At 44.0% G+C, this 17,524-nt stretch overlaps 2 protein-coding genes across 2 annotated transcripts in view; one reads left to right on the top strand and one right to left on the bottom strand.

Annotated features, from left to right (window-relative positions):
* The first annotated feature begins 838 nt into the window (after positions 1-838).
* On the top strand, positions 839-3,327 carry selenom (selenoprotein M). The gene is made up of 5 exons (XM_079222546.1): positions 839-988; positions 1,729-1,764; positions 1,901-1,935; positions 2,042-2,120; positions 2,511-3,327. Exons 1-5 carry the CDS (start codon positions 893-895, stop codon positions 2,739-2,741), a joined length of 477 nt encoding a protein of 158 aa, XP_079078672.1. The 5' UTR covers positions 839-892; the 3' UTR covers positions 2,742-3,327.
* Positions 3,328-3,465: 138 nt separating this feature from the next.
* The window catches only part of smtnb (smoothelin b), a gene marked incomplete at its 5' end in the record, with an annotated part of 44,196 nt that continues 30,137 nt past the window's right edge, over positions 3,466-17,524 (bottom strand). The window contains 11 exons of the mRNA XM_079222527.1: positions 3,466-5,094; positions 7,774-7,925; positions 8,091-8,217; positions 8,310-8,486; positions 8,575-8,656; positions 8,770-8,832; positions 9,092-9,271; positions 9,949-9,990; positions 10,189-10,264; positions 10,499-10,684; positions 17,383-17,456. Coding sequence (XP_079078653.1) covers positions 4,941-5,094; positions 7,774-7,925; positions 8,091-8,217; positions 8,310-8,486; positions 8,575-8,656; positions 8,770-8,832; positions 9,092-9,271; positions 9,949-9,990; positions 10,189-10,264; positions 10,499-10,684; positions 17,383-17,456 — 1,313 coding nt within the window. The 3' untranslated portion in view covers positions 3,466-4,940. The remainder of the gene's footprint in view (positions 5,095-7,773; positions 7,926-8,090; positions 8,218-8,309; positions 8,487-8,574; positions 8,657-8,769; positions 8,833-9,091; positions 9,272-9,948; positions 9,991-10,188; positions 10,265-10,498; positions 10,685-17,382; positions 17,457-17,524) is intronic.

Raw genomic sequence — 17,524 nt, 5'->3', positions numbered from 1 at the left:
AAAATCAGCAAAATAATAGATATACATGTCCACACTGTATACTACAATACAATCCAGAAGCCCAACATTAAACACTGCCTCTGTAAATATCGTTTTTATTGAAACTGTGTCACAGTTATTAGTTCAATTTCGTTTTTGACAAATGTACTTCAACTCAGCTCAGGCCCCCTTTGTTTTAAGCCAAACACATATGTTGAATTGATCTGCTTCCAGCCTTCTAATGATAAAATCATTCAACATGTAAAGATCACATTTCATGACACGTTTTTATTTTCATCACAGGTAACTCCTAAGATTCAACTGGGGCAGTATAAATACATTTTTAAATACTCGTTTATTCTGTCTGTATATACAATAGTGTTATTGTGGATTTTTTTTTTTTACTGTTTTACTGTTGACTTATTACTTGTTTCTTATTTTACTACTATCTCTTGCTGCTGTAATCCTGAAATGTCCCCACTGCGGGACTAATAAAGGGTCATCTTAAAGAGTTTCTCTCGACTGTCTCATTATTATATCCCGACATGTAGAGACTGCTTTTTTTATCATGTTTAATTACTTCGATAGTTATCATCATCGTTCATTGTTTTTTATTGTAGACATCAAATAGCAAAGGATCAACCATAGACTGCATATCAAATATATGTGATTAACTGTATCTTGACGGGGATCTCGCAGATAACCAATGATCTCTCTCTCCCCCTCTCTCTCCCCTACTCTTTCCCCCCCTCTCTCCCCCTCCCTCCCTCTCGACGTGGCAAGAGGTCCGGACGTGACATAGCAGCTCTCCTCTCCTCCTCCTCTTAGTTGCGGTACCTGCCCACAGCCGTCTGCAGGTCCCGGTCCCGCAGCAGTGCGAGTTCTGGTCCCGCGACGTGAACCAGCAGCAACAATGTGGCTGATCGTGCTGGCCAGCTTACTTCACTGCGCCTCGGCTCACGATGTGGATCTGAAGAAACTGGACGGGCTGGCGAAAGCGAGAGTGGAGGTACAGTAACGCGGGAGCTGGAGGGAGGCTGGTTGTGTTTAGTGACGGTGGGCCGAGGCTGGGAGTTCACCTTCTGAGTTAGATTTGGTTAAATGTGTAAATAGATGCGTTCTGGTCCTCACATTACCGTGATGGGCGCATGCGTGAGTGATTCTTCCGGGAGAATCGGAGCTGTGGAGGCTACAACCCAATAAAGCGCACCTTGATAGACAATACACGTATTTTTTTTAATGTAATAACGAGTACTATGGTAACAGTGGCTTAGGGCAGCTGTAAGTGAGCCGAGAGTGAAATGAGGTCGTATAAGCTGGAGGTTCGATTCCTGCACAAAAGTTTGTGAAACTCAACACCTCTTATTGTGTGAAAGCGTTCACTGTTCCCCCAGGGGGTCACCAAGCCACCAGCCTGCCAGCATCCCTGGAGAAAAGCATGGTATTCGTTGCTGTTGTTGGGTTAGTCACACCTGCTGCTACTCAATACCTGCAGCTCAGATTCTTTTTACAAAAATGGGCAAGGCAACCATCCCAGAAACCCATCTAAATCTGGGCCCTCAAAGCGACGCTGCAATGATACCAGAACATCAGAGAGACTTGCACAAGAAAACTAACTCAAGAATGTCAGTCAGCTCCAAAAGGATAAAAATGCATTAAGACACATTTGAATGACTAAGTCAGGTGATATCCCAGTTCCAAAGTATTGAGAGCTGCTTGTAACCTGTATCTGATGTTCTGTGTCCTCAGACGTGTGGTGGATGACAGTTGAACAGGCTCAGCGAGGTAAGTTACTCAGTGAGTGTTTGCTCACTGAGAAACATTTCGCGTTTCACCTCTCGATTTCCACCTCATCTGAGCACAGATATGTCACCGAAACCATCTCTGAGTGAAAAACATTAATCCCCACTTCTGCCTACAGGTCAAGGCCTTTGTGGTCCAGGACATTCCTCTTTAGTATCCTTTGGCTCAAGCGCACTGCTGTCTGTCACTTGTTCTTATATGTCTGTTTATAAATTGAACACTGCAATAAGTTCAGTATTCCAGTCCTTGACTCTCTCAGCCATAACCTGGTGATGAAGCACATTCCTGGGGCCGACCCTGAGCTTGTCCTCCTGAACCACTATTATGAGGAGCTGGATGTGAGTCTTTGTTTTGTAACGTATTTATATTTGCATTGCACTTGTTTGACGATCTATTAAAACCTTGATAAGTACAATTTAAATGTGATTATAGCATCTATAGTACAATATAATGAGAGTATGATGTTAGTCAGTCACTGTGTTCGTTTCAGCCCATTCAGCCTCTTTGTAAGTGTGGGGTTGTAGTTCATTCTAAAATCCTACAAATCGCTTTAGGTACACATTTAAAACCGATCCCCCCACCCCCATAAATTATGCACTTGTGAAATAAAGACAAAGATATGATTTATAGCTACATTAATTAGTTACAGGTCACTGACTGAAGTGACCGCATAGTAGGCTACATTTAAACTGGAACTATAATTTAACATGCGTGTCTTCCCTCCACAGCGGATTGCCCTGTCTGACATGGGTCGCTTAGAGATCAACGAGCTGCTGGGCGAGCTGGGCTTCTACAAGAAGACTGAACCCGAGGACGAGGTGCCGGAGGAGTTTCGCTTCTCTCCTGCCAAAGACAGCCCTTTTAAAAACGAGCCGCCCTACAAATCCTCAGTTGCCTCCCTTGCCACAGACAACGCCTCCTCAGAGCCCAAAGCAGAAGACAAGCATACTGACCTATAACCCACCAGAGTGGTGGAACGTAAGAATCTCATAGTACCACTAAGCCCGATAGATGCTCCACAACCCTTAATGTAGTCGATGATAGAAATGCTTGTAATTTCAAAATTAAGACCAGCATATCATGGATGTGCCTTTGGGCAAGGGCACCATCTCTGCATTGTCAAAAGGCCTTTAGAACGGTCCACAGTCTGAATTTGCACATATTGTTCTTGCTGTTTGTTCTTAATTTAGCAGCAATAATAACCCAACAAGCTGCTTTGTGAGTGCTTTTTTACTCTCTACACAAAGACTGGAAGTGTGTATGTTTTATTTAGTTTTTTGGTCCCACATGTGCAAACTGTCTTCAGAATCTTTGCCTCACTTGAGTTCCTCTTGCGTGTCGATTGGTTCCTACCTACTGTGGAACCGAATGAAGCCTCAGGCTGAAAACTTTTGTCTGGCCTGAGGCTGATGCTACATGTTCTGGTGGGTTTAACTGATGCACACAAGAGAATTCAAGTGAAGGAAAATAAAAAAATATATAAAAAAGAATCAAATCTAATCGTCTGTCCTTGCTGCGTTTAATGTTGTCTGTTCCCTTCAAAGTGGAGATAAACATTTGGCGGATGGCAGTTGCATAGAGTATGAATAAAAGCATGAACACTCGATAAGTTTAATCTTGTGTTGAAAATGAAAACCTTAGTGTTTTATCAGACAATTAAGAGCAATAATCAAAACAAACGCATTCATTTCTCAAATTGGTTTAATTTCAATTCACATTTAACTGTGGTGCACAGAAACATGAAATTATAATGTGTTTAAGCTCTTATTTACAGCACTCACTGCTCTGCGGAAGGTGTTTTTTTTTTCATTTGGCAGTGTTGGAATAATACTAAAATAATTTCTCTAAATCTACTTAAAAAGAGCTTTAAGAAATAAGTTTCATCAAGCTCATTCAGCTCTGAAATAATCAGATTTTCAACATCTTCTCAGAGGAATCTTAATTTTACAAGTGTAATAAAAATTTAATTTAAAAATGTTCATTAGCTTCATGTTGTAAAATATACAAATGGCAGTTCTGTTCAGTCATGATTACTCACATTTAAAAACAGAAAGCCAGCTTTCATCAGGCCCTTCAACTTGTCCAAAAAGTGACCATAATTAGTTTCATGAAACAAGGTGAAATCTTGAGCTTATTGACACACTTTAAACAAAACCTTTAAAAGCATAATGTACACACTAACAAAATAAAAAATATTATATTTAAAAAAAAATCTACTCGCATAAATAAAGACCCTCTAAAAGAGCGGCATGTCAGTGATGCTGCTGGATGAGGGCAGCAATGCTGGACACTACGTCCCACCCACTCCTCTTTTCTTTCTGCCTGAATGAAGAATGTGTTCGACTGCAAGCATCTTTCCTGTTAGAATAGTATGATGATACAGTGATGTAGGAGGGCTACGATGTTCAAAAACAAATTCGAACATGTTCTCAGTAGCACTGTAGAGTTCAGAAAGGTGAGATTATTCAAAACAACTGAACAATGAAGAACCTCTCTATGATAATGTTTTAAATAGTGATAGGAACATTGTCTACAGCAACATGAGAATAGAAATAACTTAGTTGAAATCCTTCAAGCAGCCAAATTTTTTCTAAAGTACCGAAATTAAGATCAAATACCGCATCATATGGTTGGGTGTACTGTTCCTCTTCTGTGGAATTACCAACAACAATGATAGCAAATTACAAAAATGTAGCAGGGAAAATGCAGGTATAAATAAGTTTAAAGGGGAAATACAATACAAATATTTCTCTTTTGAAGTGTTTTTTAGTACACGAGCGTAGTGACACGGCTACTGCATGTTAAAAAGGACCTTGTACAAAGCTAAATACAAAAAATTCAATTTAAAATTTCAAAAAAGTAGTCTTATAAAAACTTTGGCGCTCTCGTGCTGGAGAGAGGTGGACTTTGTATTAATAAAATAATGAATACACATCACCACTGTTAACAAAGATAATAAGCAAAACGACACACACACACACACACACACACACACACACGATCCCCATCTTGTCCATCAGAGATGAGCGACTCTGTGATGCAGCCTGTCGGAGTGGAGGCGGTCATCTGGTAAAGATGGAGCTGGAGGGGGTCAGGGCCTGTGACGGGAAGGGGAGGGGCTGGCGCCACGTCTAGGCAGCACACTCACTGAGCACAGGTCAGAGGTCACAGGGCCGACCCATGGACATCTCGTATCTGCGCAGATGGTTGACCAGAGACTGCACGTAGGTGAAGACGCATTTGGAGTCGGGTTTGTTACCCATGATCATCATGTCCTCCACTTCCAGTAAAGGCATGCAGTTGGCGTAGGTCCTGAGGAACAGCACACAAGAGAGTGAGAAAGAGGACAAACAGACAGGATGGTCAAGGACCAGAGAGGAGGACAGTCTCTTCTGATGTTCATGATTATTTATATTAAAATCATCGATCAGGTGCTTTCTCAAGATCATTAACCAAACTCTCACACACTTCAGCACTGACAAACTCAGGCCCTTCTTTATTTTTTTGTATCCTTTTTTGTCTCGGTTTTCTTTCACGCACTGTGGAAAAATCCCTTTATAAGCTCTCTATAAATAAACTTCAGTAATGCAGGGGGTTTCCATCAACACTTCTAGGAACAAAGACCTCACGTGTGAGCAATGCAGGGAGCGACCACAGGGCGGCGTGCTATCTACACAGACTGTAAACCCTCTGAGACGTCCTACACAAACAAAGTGGAGAGTAATGGGAACGGCACGAAGGTAAATCTCTTGGATGAGAAAATAAATGTCAACAACATAAATTTGGTTTCGTTATTTAAGGAACTGTAGACACGGGTTCATCCTGTTCTTTACTATTACAAAGGAAGCACAAACACTAATAAATTCACACTTGATAAAATGTCAGCGGGCAACCCGGCCTTTCCGTCCTCTGCTTTGCTTCCTCAACTTCTCTGTTTGAAACATTGTGATACAGCAGTTCCTTTTAAAGTGTGGAGCAGCAGATGGTCCTGGCTCTCTGCCTGGGCCATAGTCTGACTGTGCAGAAATGCACACATGGACACACACAAACACACACGCATACCATGTTTGGTACTTTGGACCTTGGTAACTTCAGATTAACATGAAGGATCAAATATCCAAAGTGGCCAATAAAGGAGTTTTCTGAACCATCATGTTTGATGTAAATCCTAACCGCTGCTTAAAACTTTCAGTTATTCACTCACACACACACACACACACACACACACACACACACACACACACACCTCAGAACCAAAGTGAGGTTCCTTCATAGATTTGCCCCCTCTCTCACCATGGGTTCAGTGTTAGGTGGGGTGCGACTCTAGGAGGAGTTTTTGGTTTTAACCAGGCCCTTCGTCACCAGACCCCTGTAGAACTCCTGCAGGTATGTATACACACACTTCCAATCCGGCTCACGCATCTTCACCATGTCGTCCACATCCAACAGCTGGGGACAGTCCACTAGTTTCCTGTGCCCGCACCCAGCAGGGAGGGGACGGGGGTGAGGAAAGTAAGGCAGAACAAAAAAGAGAAGGAGAAGGGTGGAATACAGATGAGAGAGAAAGAGAGAGAAAGTGGACAAAGTGTGGGAAAGAAAGGACGGAGAGGGGAGAAACAACAGATACAAGCCGTGAGCAGCCAAACGAAAAAGATTCAGGGTGAAAAGACAGAGAGAGAGAGAAATAACACAAAAAGAAACAATAACATTACATTCTCTGTGTTCACAAATATATCCATGAGTTGACATGCTTCATGAACATCATGATACGTACAGTATGTGGCAAACACACACACACACATATACATGAGACAAAACAAAACGTTAAATGAGCGTAAGGTGATGCTCATTCAGTCTTTTTGTTTGTTGTTGTTTTTTTTCGGTGCAACTTTTGACCATTTCAATACAACTGAGTTCTGTCAGAAACACAAAACACAATGAAAAAAACAACAAGGATTCTGAAAAAAACCCAACAACAACAACAACACAAAAGACACAACCATATGGTGAGTCTAAAAACATACCGGTGCACAGGATGGAGTGTGTGTGACAGTGTGTGTGTGTGTGTGTGTTGGGATTCCAGATAACAGCAAACTGCTGCATGTGCCCGTGAGAGGTAGTGAGAGGTAGTGCAACACAAAAGGTGAAAAGACGGGTGCTGTGGTTGGGTGACAGTCCAGTGTTGAGAGCATGAATAATATCAACATCAGCATGGACATTATCCTACTGGGTGCATGTGAGCACACACACACATATACATGTGGGTGGGGGGGTGGAGGCATCACAAGTGAGAACGGTGTGATGCAAGAGGGATGAGAACGAGAGAGGGAGGGGAGAGATTAGAAGTATAAGAGGGGGGAGCTTGTTGTTTGTTTGTTTAACCTGGCGTCTGTTTGGGGAGGGTTTGCTCATGGGTCTCTGGTTTAGAGCAGATGGAGGGTGTCACAGCAGTTACTCATAGTAGAGGACAGATGGAGAGTGGAGGTTTAGAGGTGGAGTAATAAAAGTAGAAGCCTTGAGGTGGTTCGGTACACCTGGGAGAGACAGGGAATGTTAGCACTGGGACATCAGTCGAGGAGCTTCCATGGGTTTTCGGTCCGTCTCTGTACTTCAGGTGGCTCAAGCCGACGTTGGCACAGAGCAACACTGAATACAAATTAGAGGTGGATTTTTACAGAGAAACGAGAGAAGGATGTGAAAAAACTGTATGATGTGTTGGTTTGGGAAAACTTGCTTTGATTGTTTGCTTTGATTGTAGTATTGTATTTCTAATCTCAAAGCTTAAGTGGAAAGGTAAGCCTGAAGTAGCTTCTTCTGTTGGTTTCCCCAGCAAGCTTCACAAAAATTAAAAGGTTCACTGCAGTTGATGTGGTTTCTCCAACAAAGTCGGTTGCCACTCTCACTTGCAGTCAAAACGTAGCAACAATAACAGCACTGATGTGGTTAGTGGGATTGTTACTGGGACAAACAGGTTTTTCTGTGTGTACTCACTCTGCATTGCTGAAGGCCACCTCAAAGTTTTGCCTGCGGTTGCTGGGGCTCAGGGAGTCGTAGTCAAAGGATTCAGGGAAAAAATTGTGCACCAGGGCACAAAACGCCATGCCATTACTCCAGCTGGATGAAAAATTCTGAATATTCACATGCTGAGGGAGAAGACAAACAGAATCGTCATGGAGGCATTGATAGATACGTGATGGAAACATTCTTAAAGTAGGAAAATAAACCTGATGATTAAGATGGGATGAGATGATAAACACTAAAAGGTGAGCAATAAACACACACTGGGTTGCCGTGGCTGCTTGGCTCACCTCGTACGAGCGGGTCTTGGCACGGCACCAGTCGAGCAGCATCTGCTTGATGGAGTTTGCGTTAGGTACACCAAAGCTGGTGGAACGCTGGACCTTGTTTACCTTGGCGACCGCCTGATTTCCAGGGCTGAAAGAAAAGTCCGGTTTTTGTTAATATTTACATGCTTTGACCTGCTCCTTTTCTTTCTTTGGTAGTAATACCTCTCCGTTTATCCTTACCCGCCTCCCTCCTTCTCCAGCTTCTCTATCATGGCTTTGCGGGCCTGCATGGCAGAGGTCTTTGGCAGAGTCTGAGCCCTCATCAGCTCCTTGCGCTTCTCCGCCTGCCTTCGCTCCATGGCGGCCAAACCGCCGCTGCCGCCGCGAGACGCTGAGTCATCCTCACGATCAAACACACTAAGGCAGGGACACGTAAAGCGAGTTAATCTGGGAACGTGTAGGGATTTTATTAGTGTATTAACTGCACTCGTGCTTGGTGACCTACCTGCCCACTTTTTTGCTTGTGTTAGAGGAGGACGATGATGTGGAAGAGCTGTAGCTGTATGATTTTGACTGGACTGTCCCTCCTGAGATAAAAAGCAAACACGCAGACATCCGAATGACATTGGTGATATGACTGTAATAAACTTGTAATAAGCATTGTAAGAGATCCAGAGAGCAAAATAAAGTAGTGACTCACTGTCTGTTTTCTGCACATAACTGGCCTCAAAGACAGTGCTGCGTGTTGATTTTTTCCCATCATCTGAAACCACAAACACACACTTTAAGTCACAAACATATTGTACATATCCATTTCATGAATTTCAGTTTACTTCCAACTTGTTTTTCCACCCGCTTTTATTGTTTACTTTTACCTCCCAAGATGCCTTTTTTGTCTTGCAAAGGAAAATAAGAATCACTTCTTTGTTGACTTGAGTGACTAAAAACAGGTTCAAGTAAGATTCAAAGAAAGGTTCAGTGTAAGATTCAGAAATACACAGGAAAAGAAGCGATAAAACTACCAGATGAAGCGAAGCGGTCCGTCTTGGTGACTTGGCTGAGGCTGGAGCCATCCGCCGACTTCTCCACCTTCCGCATCACCACTTCTCCTGCTCCGACCCCAGCGCGGCCTTTCTGTGCTCGCTCTTCTCTCTGCTGCCGGAGCTCCTGCAGACGGGTCTCGCTCTTCTTTTCTCTCTCGTCTGGGTTGGCGGAGAAGACGGGGAGAGGAGAGAGGGGACGGAGAGGTGGAGAGATGATGTCAGTGGAAAAAGAGGAGGAAGAGGAGGACAAAAGGTCCTAAACAAACTGACAGCACCTCATCTTACTGCCACAAAGATGGATTTGAGGTGATCTTTCCACGGTACCATAAAATTCCTCTGAACACACAAACACCCACAGGTGGGAGGCGGTAGCCAAGCCAAAGCTGTCAGGGTATATGTACTGCACAAACATCACAGAACAAAGAGCGCAAACACAATCTGATCGTCTCCTATGTCCAGAATATTGTTACCTTATCAACTTTTTTTCTGATTTATTTTTGACTATTTAGATCTTTTTTTCTGTCTTCTGTATGATCAATGACACTGATTGAGAAATGGTTGGACGGTCAGCTCAATGCAACAGGACGACTGGTGAAAACCATGTGGTGCTCACTGCAAAACAGAGAATACTCTTAAGTGTGGGAGACGTTTCAGGAACAACGATGCGGCACACTGAGGTGAGCGTGAAACCAGGATTCATGCACGTTAACACAACGGTCGACATGTACGACCTTCATCATCCACCACAAACAAAGATCAACTGTTGTCCGACAATGACAGGATGGTGCACACAAAGAGACATACGCAGGCAAGATCAATGCACACTGCACACCAACCCGCCATACCTATTTCCTCTTGAGTACATCCCAGCATCGTCTCTGAGTGCAGAATTGATAGAAATCATACAGAAATTTTAGGTAAATAATAAAAAAAAAAAAAAAAATCAGGCTGGTTTATAATGAGGCAGTGTGTCAATCTTTGATGATTTGAAGGAAAGCAGCGGTCATGACCAAATAATTGGAACATTCATGTGGTTGAAGTAACGGATAAGAGATTGTATTGCTTTGTTCTGTTACCTCTCTTTCTCTTACGAAGGTCTCTCATGGCTGCACGGATCATCTTCCTCTCCTCAAAGTCTTTTGACTCATCGAGCTGTGGAACAAATAAAATAAAAAAACGCAAACGGAAAACAATGAGTTCATTCCTCACAAAAAGCCTAAGTGGCATGGCTCTACTTATTCTTGCAGTTCTAACAGCAGTGTGAAAACACTCACACACACACACACACACAGTGATTTATTGTTAATACACAAACATGACGTATTCGCTACAAAGTGGTGCTTTCGAATCTAAATCATCCAGAATTGTAACTTGGGTGTTAAGTACCATTTTGTCGAGGAGTTCTTCGTCCTCAATAGCAGCCAGATGTTCAGCAGTCAGTTTTCCAGAGCGCTCCTCAGGTTTGGCCTGAGTGCCGGAGCCGTTGGGGACGGCCGGGATGTGACACGCCACCTGCGCAGATGGTCCAACTGAAAACAGCGACTCTGAGGCCACGACGGGCTCCGTCTCCATCTGCACATGACACACAACACATGCATACATAGATGAGCAACAGCACATACATACAGACATGCAAAATGATGCATGTTACATTCATTCATTGTTTATATTCTTTTTTTTTTGTAACCTTATTTGGATATGTGTTTTGGCATCGGAGAGCTCCTGCAGAAAGAATCCCCTAACCTGGAGCTCAGGCTTTTAAGGTGTACACTTATGAAACCCAGATGAAGCTTGCTAACATTTAGGGCATAATAAGCGCAATAGGGTTTGGGTTAAACAAACTACAGCCATAATAGGCCTGTAAGTGTAAAGTAGGCTCCCTCTAATAATCTCTTTTTGTAACAAGACTGCCAGCTCACCACATCTCATCATTTCTTCCATCCCCTCCGCCTTCCAGCCATGCCAGAGAGGGCGACAGTAAGCACATGAGAGCGAGCGCAGCTCTGCCAAGTTACTGTTAACGTAGTGCATGGAGTGTGACTGACACAACGAGTGTCCAAAAGATACTGAGCTGCTGTGTAGCAAGAGTTTATGTGGTACAGGTATAGTACACCAATATGCTGGAGGATTTGAACAATGCATTAGCAGATATAAACTCTGAAGAAATGGTGTGTACACCACAGAAGGAGTGAGGGAGCATGCTGAAGAGGAAGTAGAGCACCAAGAGAACAATCATAACATTATAGGTTCTTGACGTAAACCTGAGTATCGACCAGAATATTTGAAGTGACCAGAAATCCTACAGAAAACACCTCTTAATAAATGTCCCTCCCATGTGGTACTGAATGTCTGTGGCAGACTATGAGCTCTAGCTGTGGCTGCAATGCTTTTGTTGTCACAGAGTCCAGGTCCAGATATAGCCCAGACAGCTGGCCCCGTCCTTATCCACGGCCCCTGCCCTCCTCCCTGCGGGCCCCAGCAGGACCAGCGCGCACCAGGGAGGTACAATGCCCAGTGCAGTTACAGCGCTGTGTGATCACGGGTGGACATTGGTTTTAGGCCTTTTCTGGACATGGGACAGACCGGACTGAGAGGCACTTGACCGACGAGGAATTGTTTTGGGACACAACACATCCCAAACAAGGGTTCCGATTCAGGCAATGAGGGAACGTGAGTGGGGTGAGAAAATCGCGATAACCTTAGTACGCTAGTTTAATTCAGTTCCAGGATATGTTTCAGCATCTGAGTCACTGTGGCATACAAATGCTTGTTTTGTTTTCGCTAATGGGAGAATGTTTTTTACAGAAAGATTTTAGCCAAACAACTACTTTTTGATTCAGCTGAATTACAAAAAGCTGAACTAGTTGATATTGCACAAATATATTGGCGGGGGGAAATTGTAGAAAAACAGATAAGTTCACCCCTCATTATCACAATCATCAGAGTAACATTTAAGAGTCCATCATCTTTACTGGTTGACTGGCAGCCCCATCTGTCTTTGCAGGATTAGACAGGAACATGAACACTGGTTGGTTGTATAATACTCAAATATCCCCCAACATGTCACCAGTGCACACAAACAAACACAGGGATTGTCAAGTGATTTATATGGGGGTACGTAAAGTAAACACGGCTAAACATGAAGGTTATCCTGGCAAACTACAGGGCAGGTCCACTGTTACTGTTAAAACATGGTCTCTTTTCCTCCATCACAAAGTGCTTGCATACAAACACTCATGAGTGCTAGCCAGGAGACAAATGATGTTTGGAGGATTGGAATAACTCCAATACAGTAAAGTCCTCCACATAAACAATCTGTCACAACTGACTGACAGCTGAGATGGTCAAGCTTTTTGTAACAGAAAGTGAGGACCTAATGAAAGATTAAAACCAATGGAGAGCTGAGAGTCATGTGAGCAGGAACCCAGAGTGTCACTAGCATGGCATGTAAACATATTCATGGCCAGCTGATCCACATGTGTTGTCAACACTGGAACAAAAGACATTCTCATTCTTCACGCAGCTTATCTGAAGTAAAAAGGGGTCATGATTAGAACCATTTACAGAGAGCAGTACCGTGCTGTTGTTGCAAGAAATGTCTGCCATCAGAGAGGGAGCGGAGAGGGAGCGGCGGGTTGCAAAGGTGGGCGGGTGGGGGACAGGCGAAGGCTCTGAATTCTGAGGTGTTCTTATCCCAGAAGAGTCTAAGTCTGGGGTGCTCGACAAAGATTCCTGTAGCACGTTTGATGGTGTGTCCAGAGGAGTACTAGCTGGAGTGTCCTGGGGTGCACCAGATGGAGAAACTTGGGGACTGTCGGGTGAAGTACTGGCTGGAGGATCACTGCATGATGTTGGAAAATCACTGGATGCCGTTTGGTTTTCAGGTGAGCTTTCTTTGCTGGGCAGTACATGCAGCGAGGTATCAGGTTGCCCCATTAACTGGCACAGGGCCTCCACTTGCCTCATCAGCCTTTCTTGCTGAATCCTCAGCCTCAGGTTCTCCTCCTGCAGCCTGGCAACAGCCTCGGCCAGAGGAGCCACCTGAACACCGGCCTCCTCCAGACGGGCATCCACTCGCTTCCCGAAGGCCTGCAGGTCACTATGGATCTCCCCCACAGCACACTGTAACGTTAATTCAAATTTCCTCTTGCAAAACTGCTCCTCTTCATCCTCCGCATCCTCCTGAGCAAGCAGATCCCCGATCACCTCCTCCAGGCCAGACTCGGCACAAACGCTATCTGGACTGCCCAACGCTTCTGGAGCCTGTGAGGCCGGGAGGAAGTCCAGGTTCACTCCAGGCATGGCCAGACCAGCTGCACTTAATGTCACACTGGTCAAAGTCCTTTTCATTTAAATCTTCTTGTCTCCCAAAAACTTATGTTGGGATGTAAAATCAGAGACTTCAAAAAGGTTGTGGGCACAGATGTGAGGGTAGAAGGTGTCCGATCTGTCCCTCTGCCTACAGAGACCTTTCAAAACAATGCACGTTCTTTATAGCCCGAGCAAATCTCCCCTCTTTACCGGCTAACACCCTGACAGCCAATGAGCATGAAAGGAATCCTGTTTCCCAGGCAGCAGAAGCCCCACCCCTTAATTTCAGGTGCCATGGACATGTCTATTTATCTCCAGCCATGCTGTTATTCCACTGAGCCAGTGAGTCCTGGGGCACTGGTGGAGGCTAGAGGGGGAATGGTAGTGGCAACAGTTCAGAAAATTCACCCCTCCCTCTTTCAACTTTCCTGTTATTTGTCCTTCACACCTCAATTGTCAGGTGAAGAGGGTTTAGTAGGGGTTCCTGGCCTGGGCTGAGTTACACGTTAGTGTTTCACTCATAAAATTGCATTCTGAAAAAATGCAATGCACAAAATGTGTCGTGCCTAATCAGTTGCATGACTGTGATATTAAGGCAGACCTCCAGTGGGAAGATCAGTCCATGAAGGACAATGTCTAGTTTAGAGCCGGCACACAGCAGACTGGTGGACCGGGGAGGGTGAGCTGGGGCCCAGTTCTCCAGTTCCACGCCTCTGGGCAAGGATGTTGGGAAGGACATTATATCCCTTCCAAGATGTTGAATTAGTCTTACTGACAAAGCACCAGGGACCCAGCTGCTGCTCATGTGGATGCTTTAAGTGCTTTAGTGATAAATTAAGAGCTTTCCAAAAGCGCTGAAAGAAGTCTGTGTGTGTACGTTGTTTATACTGGAAGATGCTAAAGTACATCTTTGAAATGCCTCCAGGCGATTTATAGGTATACTGCCGACCATGCAGAGAAATCCATTGGTACTGTGCCTACTGCACCGCTGCAGGCAGTCTGATGCAACATTTAATACACATGTAATTATTGAGGATATGTCTTTACATTACAAGGATTAAACTGATTTTAAAATGTACCACGGAGAACAATTTGTCAAAGGGCAACAGTGGTCTCTCCTGGGATTTACAGGTAAGCAAAACCAGGACAAATGTTGCCTCGAGGGAGAGTGGAGAGAAATGTGACTGGCAGCAGGGAAATGGGTCAAAACCCAAGAAGGACATGGCTCTAGTCTTGCCATGCATAAAAGCGCTAACACACTTTACCCACAGCAAAGCAAAGTGGAGTAGAAAGACACGACCTATATCAAGACTAGGAAGTACATAAACTCTAATTTTCTGCACGTATATAGGTCTGTGTTTATGATTATTATGACAGAAACTGATTTAGTAGCATTGTATTCTTCTCACTGTTATATGCAACTGCTTCTCTGGTTATTGTGAACCCTTTGTTTCCAAAGATAATTTAGTGCAGCTTCCAACAGAGCTCAAAAACAAAGATTTCAGTTTTTGGAAAAGACCTGAATCTAAAAATTTGAAGCTGCAAATAAAACATCATCCAGACATGTAATTCTCTTACAACTCCCCAGTTTTCCACAGAGATCTGCAAAGCAGGCTTAACTCTGTGACACATGTGAACTGGTTGTGTAACCAGCATGTGTCATAGATCAGCAGTGCGTTAACAATGGGGTCCTTCTCCCTCCGACAGTGAGACAATCTTTCATTGACTCCGGACCTGTGAGTCCATGTTCTCGAAGAAGCACCTGACCAGTGTGACTGGCCCGTCATCACTCTGGTAATAAAGCAAAGGCATTATTTATATTTGTTTTCAAGGCCGAGCGCAGTGGTCGGAACGGACGGACAGCTGAGATGAGCAGGAACAGCTGCGTTAACTCGAACTGGAAACTTCAATAATTAGCTGCTGGCCTCACCTGTCTGAAATAAACTCATCACTTCACTGCAACACTACAAGCATCTTGACTTTTCCATTAACTTTATGGTTTCGTAATAAATAACAAGGAGCAGCTCGATCTTTTACTCACACTCATCCTTCCTTGTTTTAGAGTATTTCCATTGCTTATTTTACCTAAATGTTTCTCTCTATTAACTCTCAGATGGATTAAAATGTAAAAGGCAATTCGTTGCAAGAACTACCTGTTTTATTGGAATATAAAAATAAAATACCACTAAAGAAATAGGAGAGGTTGTGAGTGCTGAAGATGGACCACAGAGGAGAAGCCCAGACCACCCAAACAGATCAGAGTCCCAGACAGGAACCACTGTGGTCAATAAACAACAAGCAGCCACACTAAACAGGAAGAACTTGTAAAAGTCATGTTTCTCTGCAAACTCTTCTTCTTATAATTGAAAAATGTAATGCAAATTATACTTTAATATGAACTCTCCCCTGACCCCTCACACAACCTTCAACTTCCACTCAACCAGGGAAAGTCAGAGAGCAGGTGGTCTCTGGATCAATCTCGCCAAGCTGCCGTCCCCCTGGTCGATGCTACCCTGCTGATGTTATTACAATCTCATTAGCCAAGTCGCTCCGGCTCAGTGTCTGTATGGGAGAGCAGATCCAGCCAAAGCAGGTGAGAGAAATACGTCCTTATGGTCATATTCTCGTTGTTCATCATGTTGATGATGATAAAGTTGTTTGAAGAGCCATGTTTGTAAATCACTGCTTAGTGGTGTTAGCATGCAGTCAGCAGGATAGTAACAATATAAGATCAAACTAATGATTGGTGATCGTCTATAATCGATACTGTGCTGGTGGGTTGATGTTGGAAACCATGCGAGGTCCCGGGAAGTAATTAAACTATTTGAAACGGAAAAAAGGAAATTTTTTGTAATTTAAATTCTTCAATTGCATACATTTCTTTAAGCATAATTTAAAATAAATCATTTTTTAGTAATAACACACACGTTAGCACACATGCAAAGACATTACCTGCATGCCGTTATGATAAGGTTGTAAGTATAAAGCTCATCTCCTGCAGAGTCCTTGTCCTGTTCCTGCAAAATCCCCTTTCTACAAGAAAGACTGCTGTGGTAACTTGGTTTGTGCGTCTCAACAAGGGTCTAACTGATGGAGACTGGCTCATTCTCACACCTTAAATTCATCCCCGCAGCCTTGTGGAGCCTCCTCCCAACCCTAATTACCCAGCTCCTTGATCCCATAACCAGATTACAGCTGCGCTCGACACAGGGGGTGGGATACACAGCCATTAAAAAGTAAACAGGACACCACATCTCCTCAACCTCCCAATCCCCCACACTCCATTCACGAGCACACTTCCTTTCATGGAGGAGCGAGGCAAATAGGAGTTTAGCCCAGAGGTCACTGTGAGACGGGAGGGGATTGGTTTGACTCCGACCCCTTACAGCCTATTAAGTTAAATCTTTAGCTTTTGGCCCGCTAAGAAAAGACATGGTGAAGAACTTGTGTCAACATGTGTTTGGATGCAGCTGGACAGCAATCAGTGTGCATGAAGACAGACAGGTGTGATCTAGGAAACATTTCCCAGATAAATCTCAGCGGGCATGGCCGGCCGAGAGAAAAACAAGGAATGCCCGGAGCACCTCCCTCTCCCTCTCCCTCTCTCTCCTTCACATACCCTACAAGGACAGATGTGACTGGCTACCCACTCTGTGTTTGATAAACATGGTTCTTCCCTCTCCTCCCTCCTTTTCTCACACTCTGTCTGTCTTTCACTGTCCCGGCTCACTTGCTTTTCAGGCCTTAATGGGTGATTGCTGTGACATGGATGCAGCAAAAACACGGTGGAATTCAATTGAGTCAGTCATGAAATAGTAGACGAAAACAAAATGTTAATCTGTAATTGGAAAGAAACTGGGGAATGTGGCTTCGATGAATGTTTGACCGGTTCTGTCTCCACAGAGCCTCAATGTTGTGATCTTTATCCCAGAAAATGATTTGCAAAAGACGGACTGTACCTTGATAGAGGATCCGGAGGAGAGGCTGGATGAGGAAATCTTGAATGGTGTAGCTCTGAGGCCAAGGGTCAACTCTGAAACAGACACAGTGAAGACTCAATTTGACATGGGTTTTAAGTACTAAACATCTTAAGTTGGGTAG

The sequence above is a fragment of the Taurulus bubalis genome, assembly GCF_910589615.1.
Source record: "Taurulus bubalis genome assembly, chromosome: 8".
Classification (NCBI taxonomy): domain Eukaryota; kingdom Metazoa; phylum Chordata; class Actinopteri; order Perciformes; family Cottidae; genus Taurulus; species Taurulus bubalis.
Note: the sequence above shows the minus strand (reverse complement) of the source record. Positions and strands in the feature narration are given on the sequence as shown.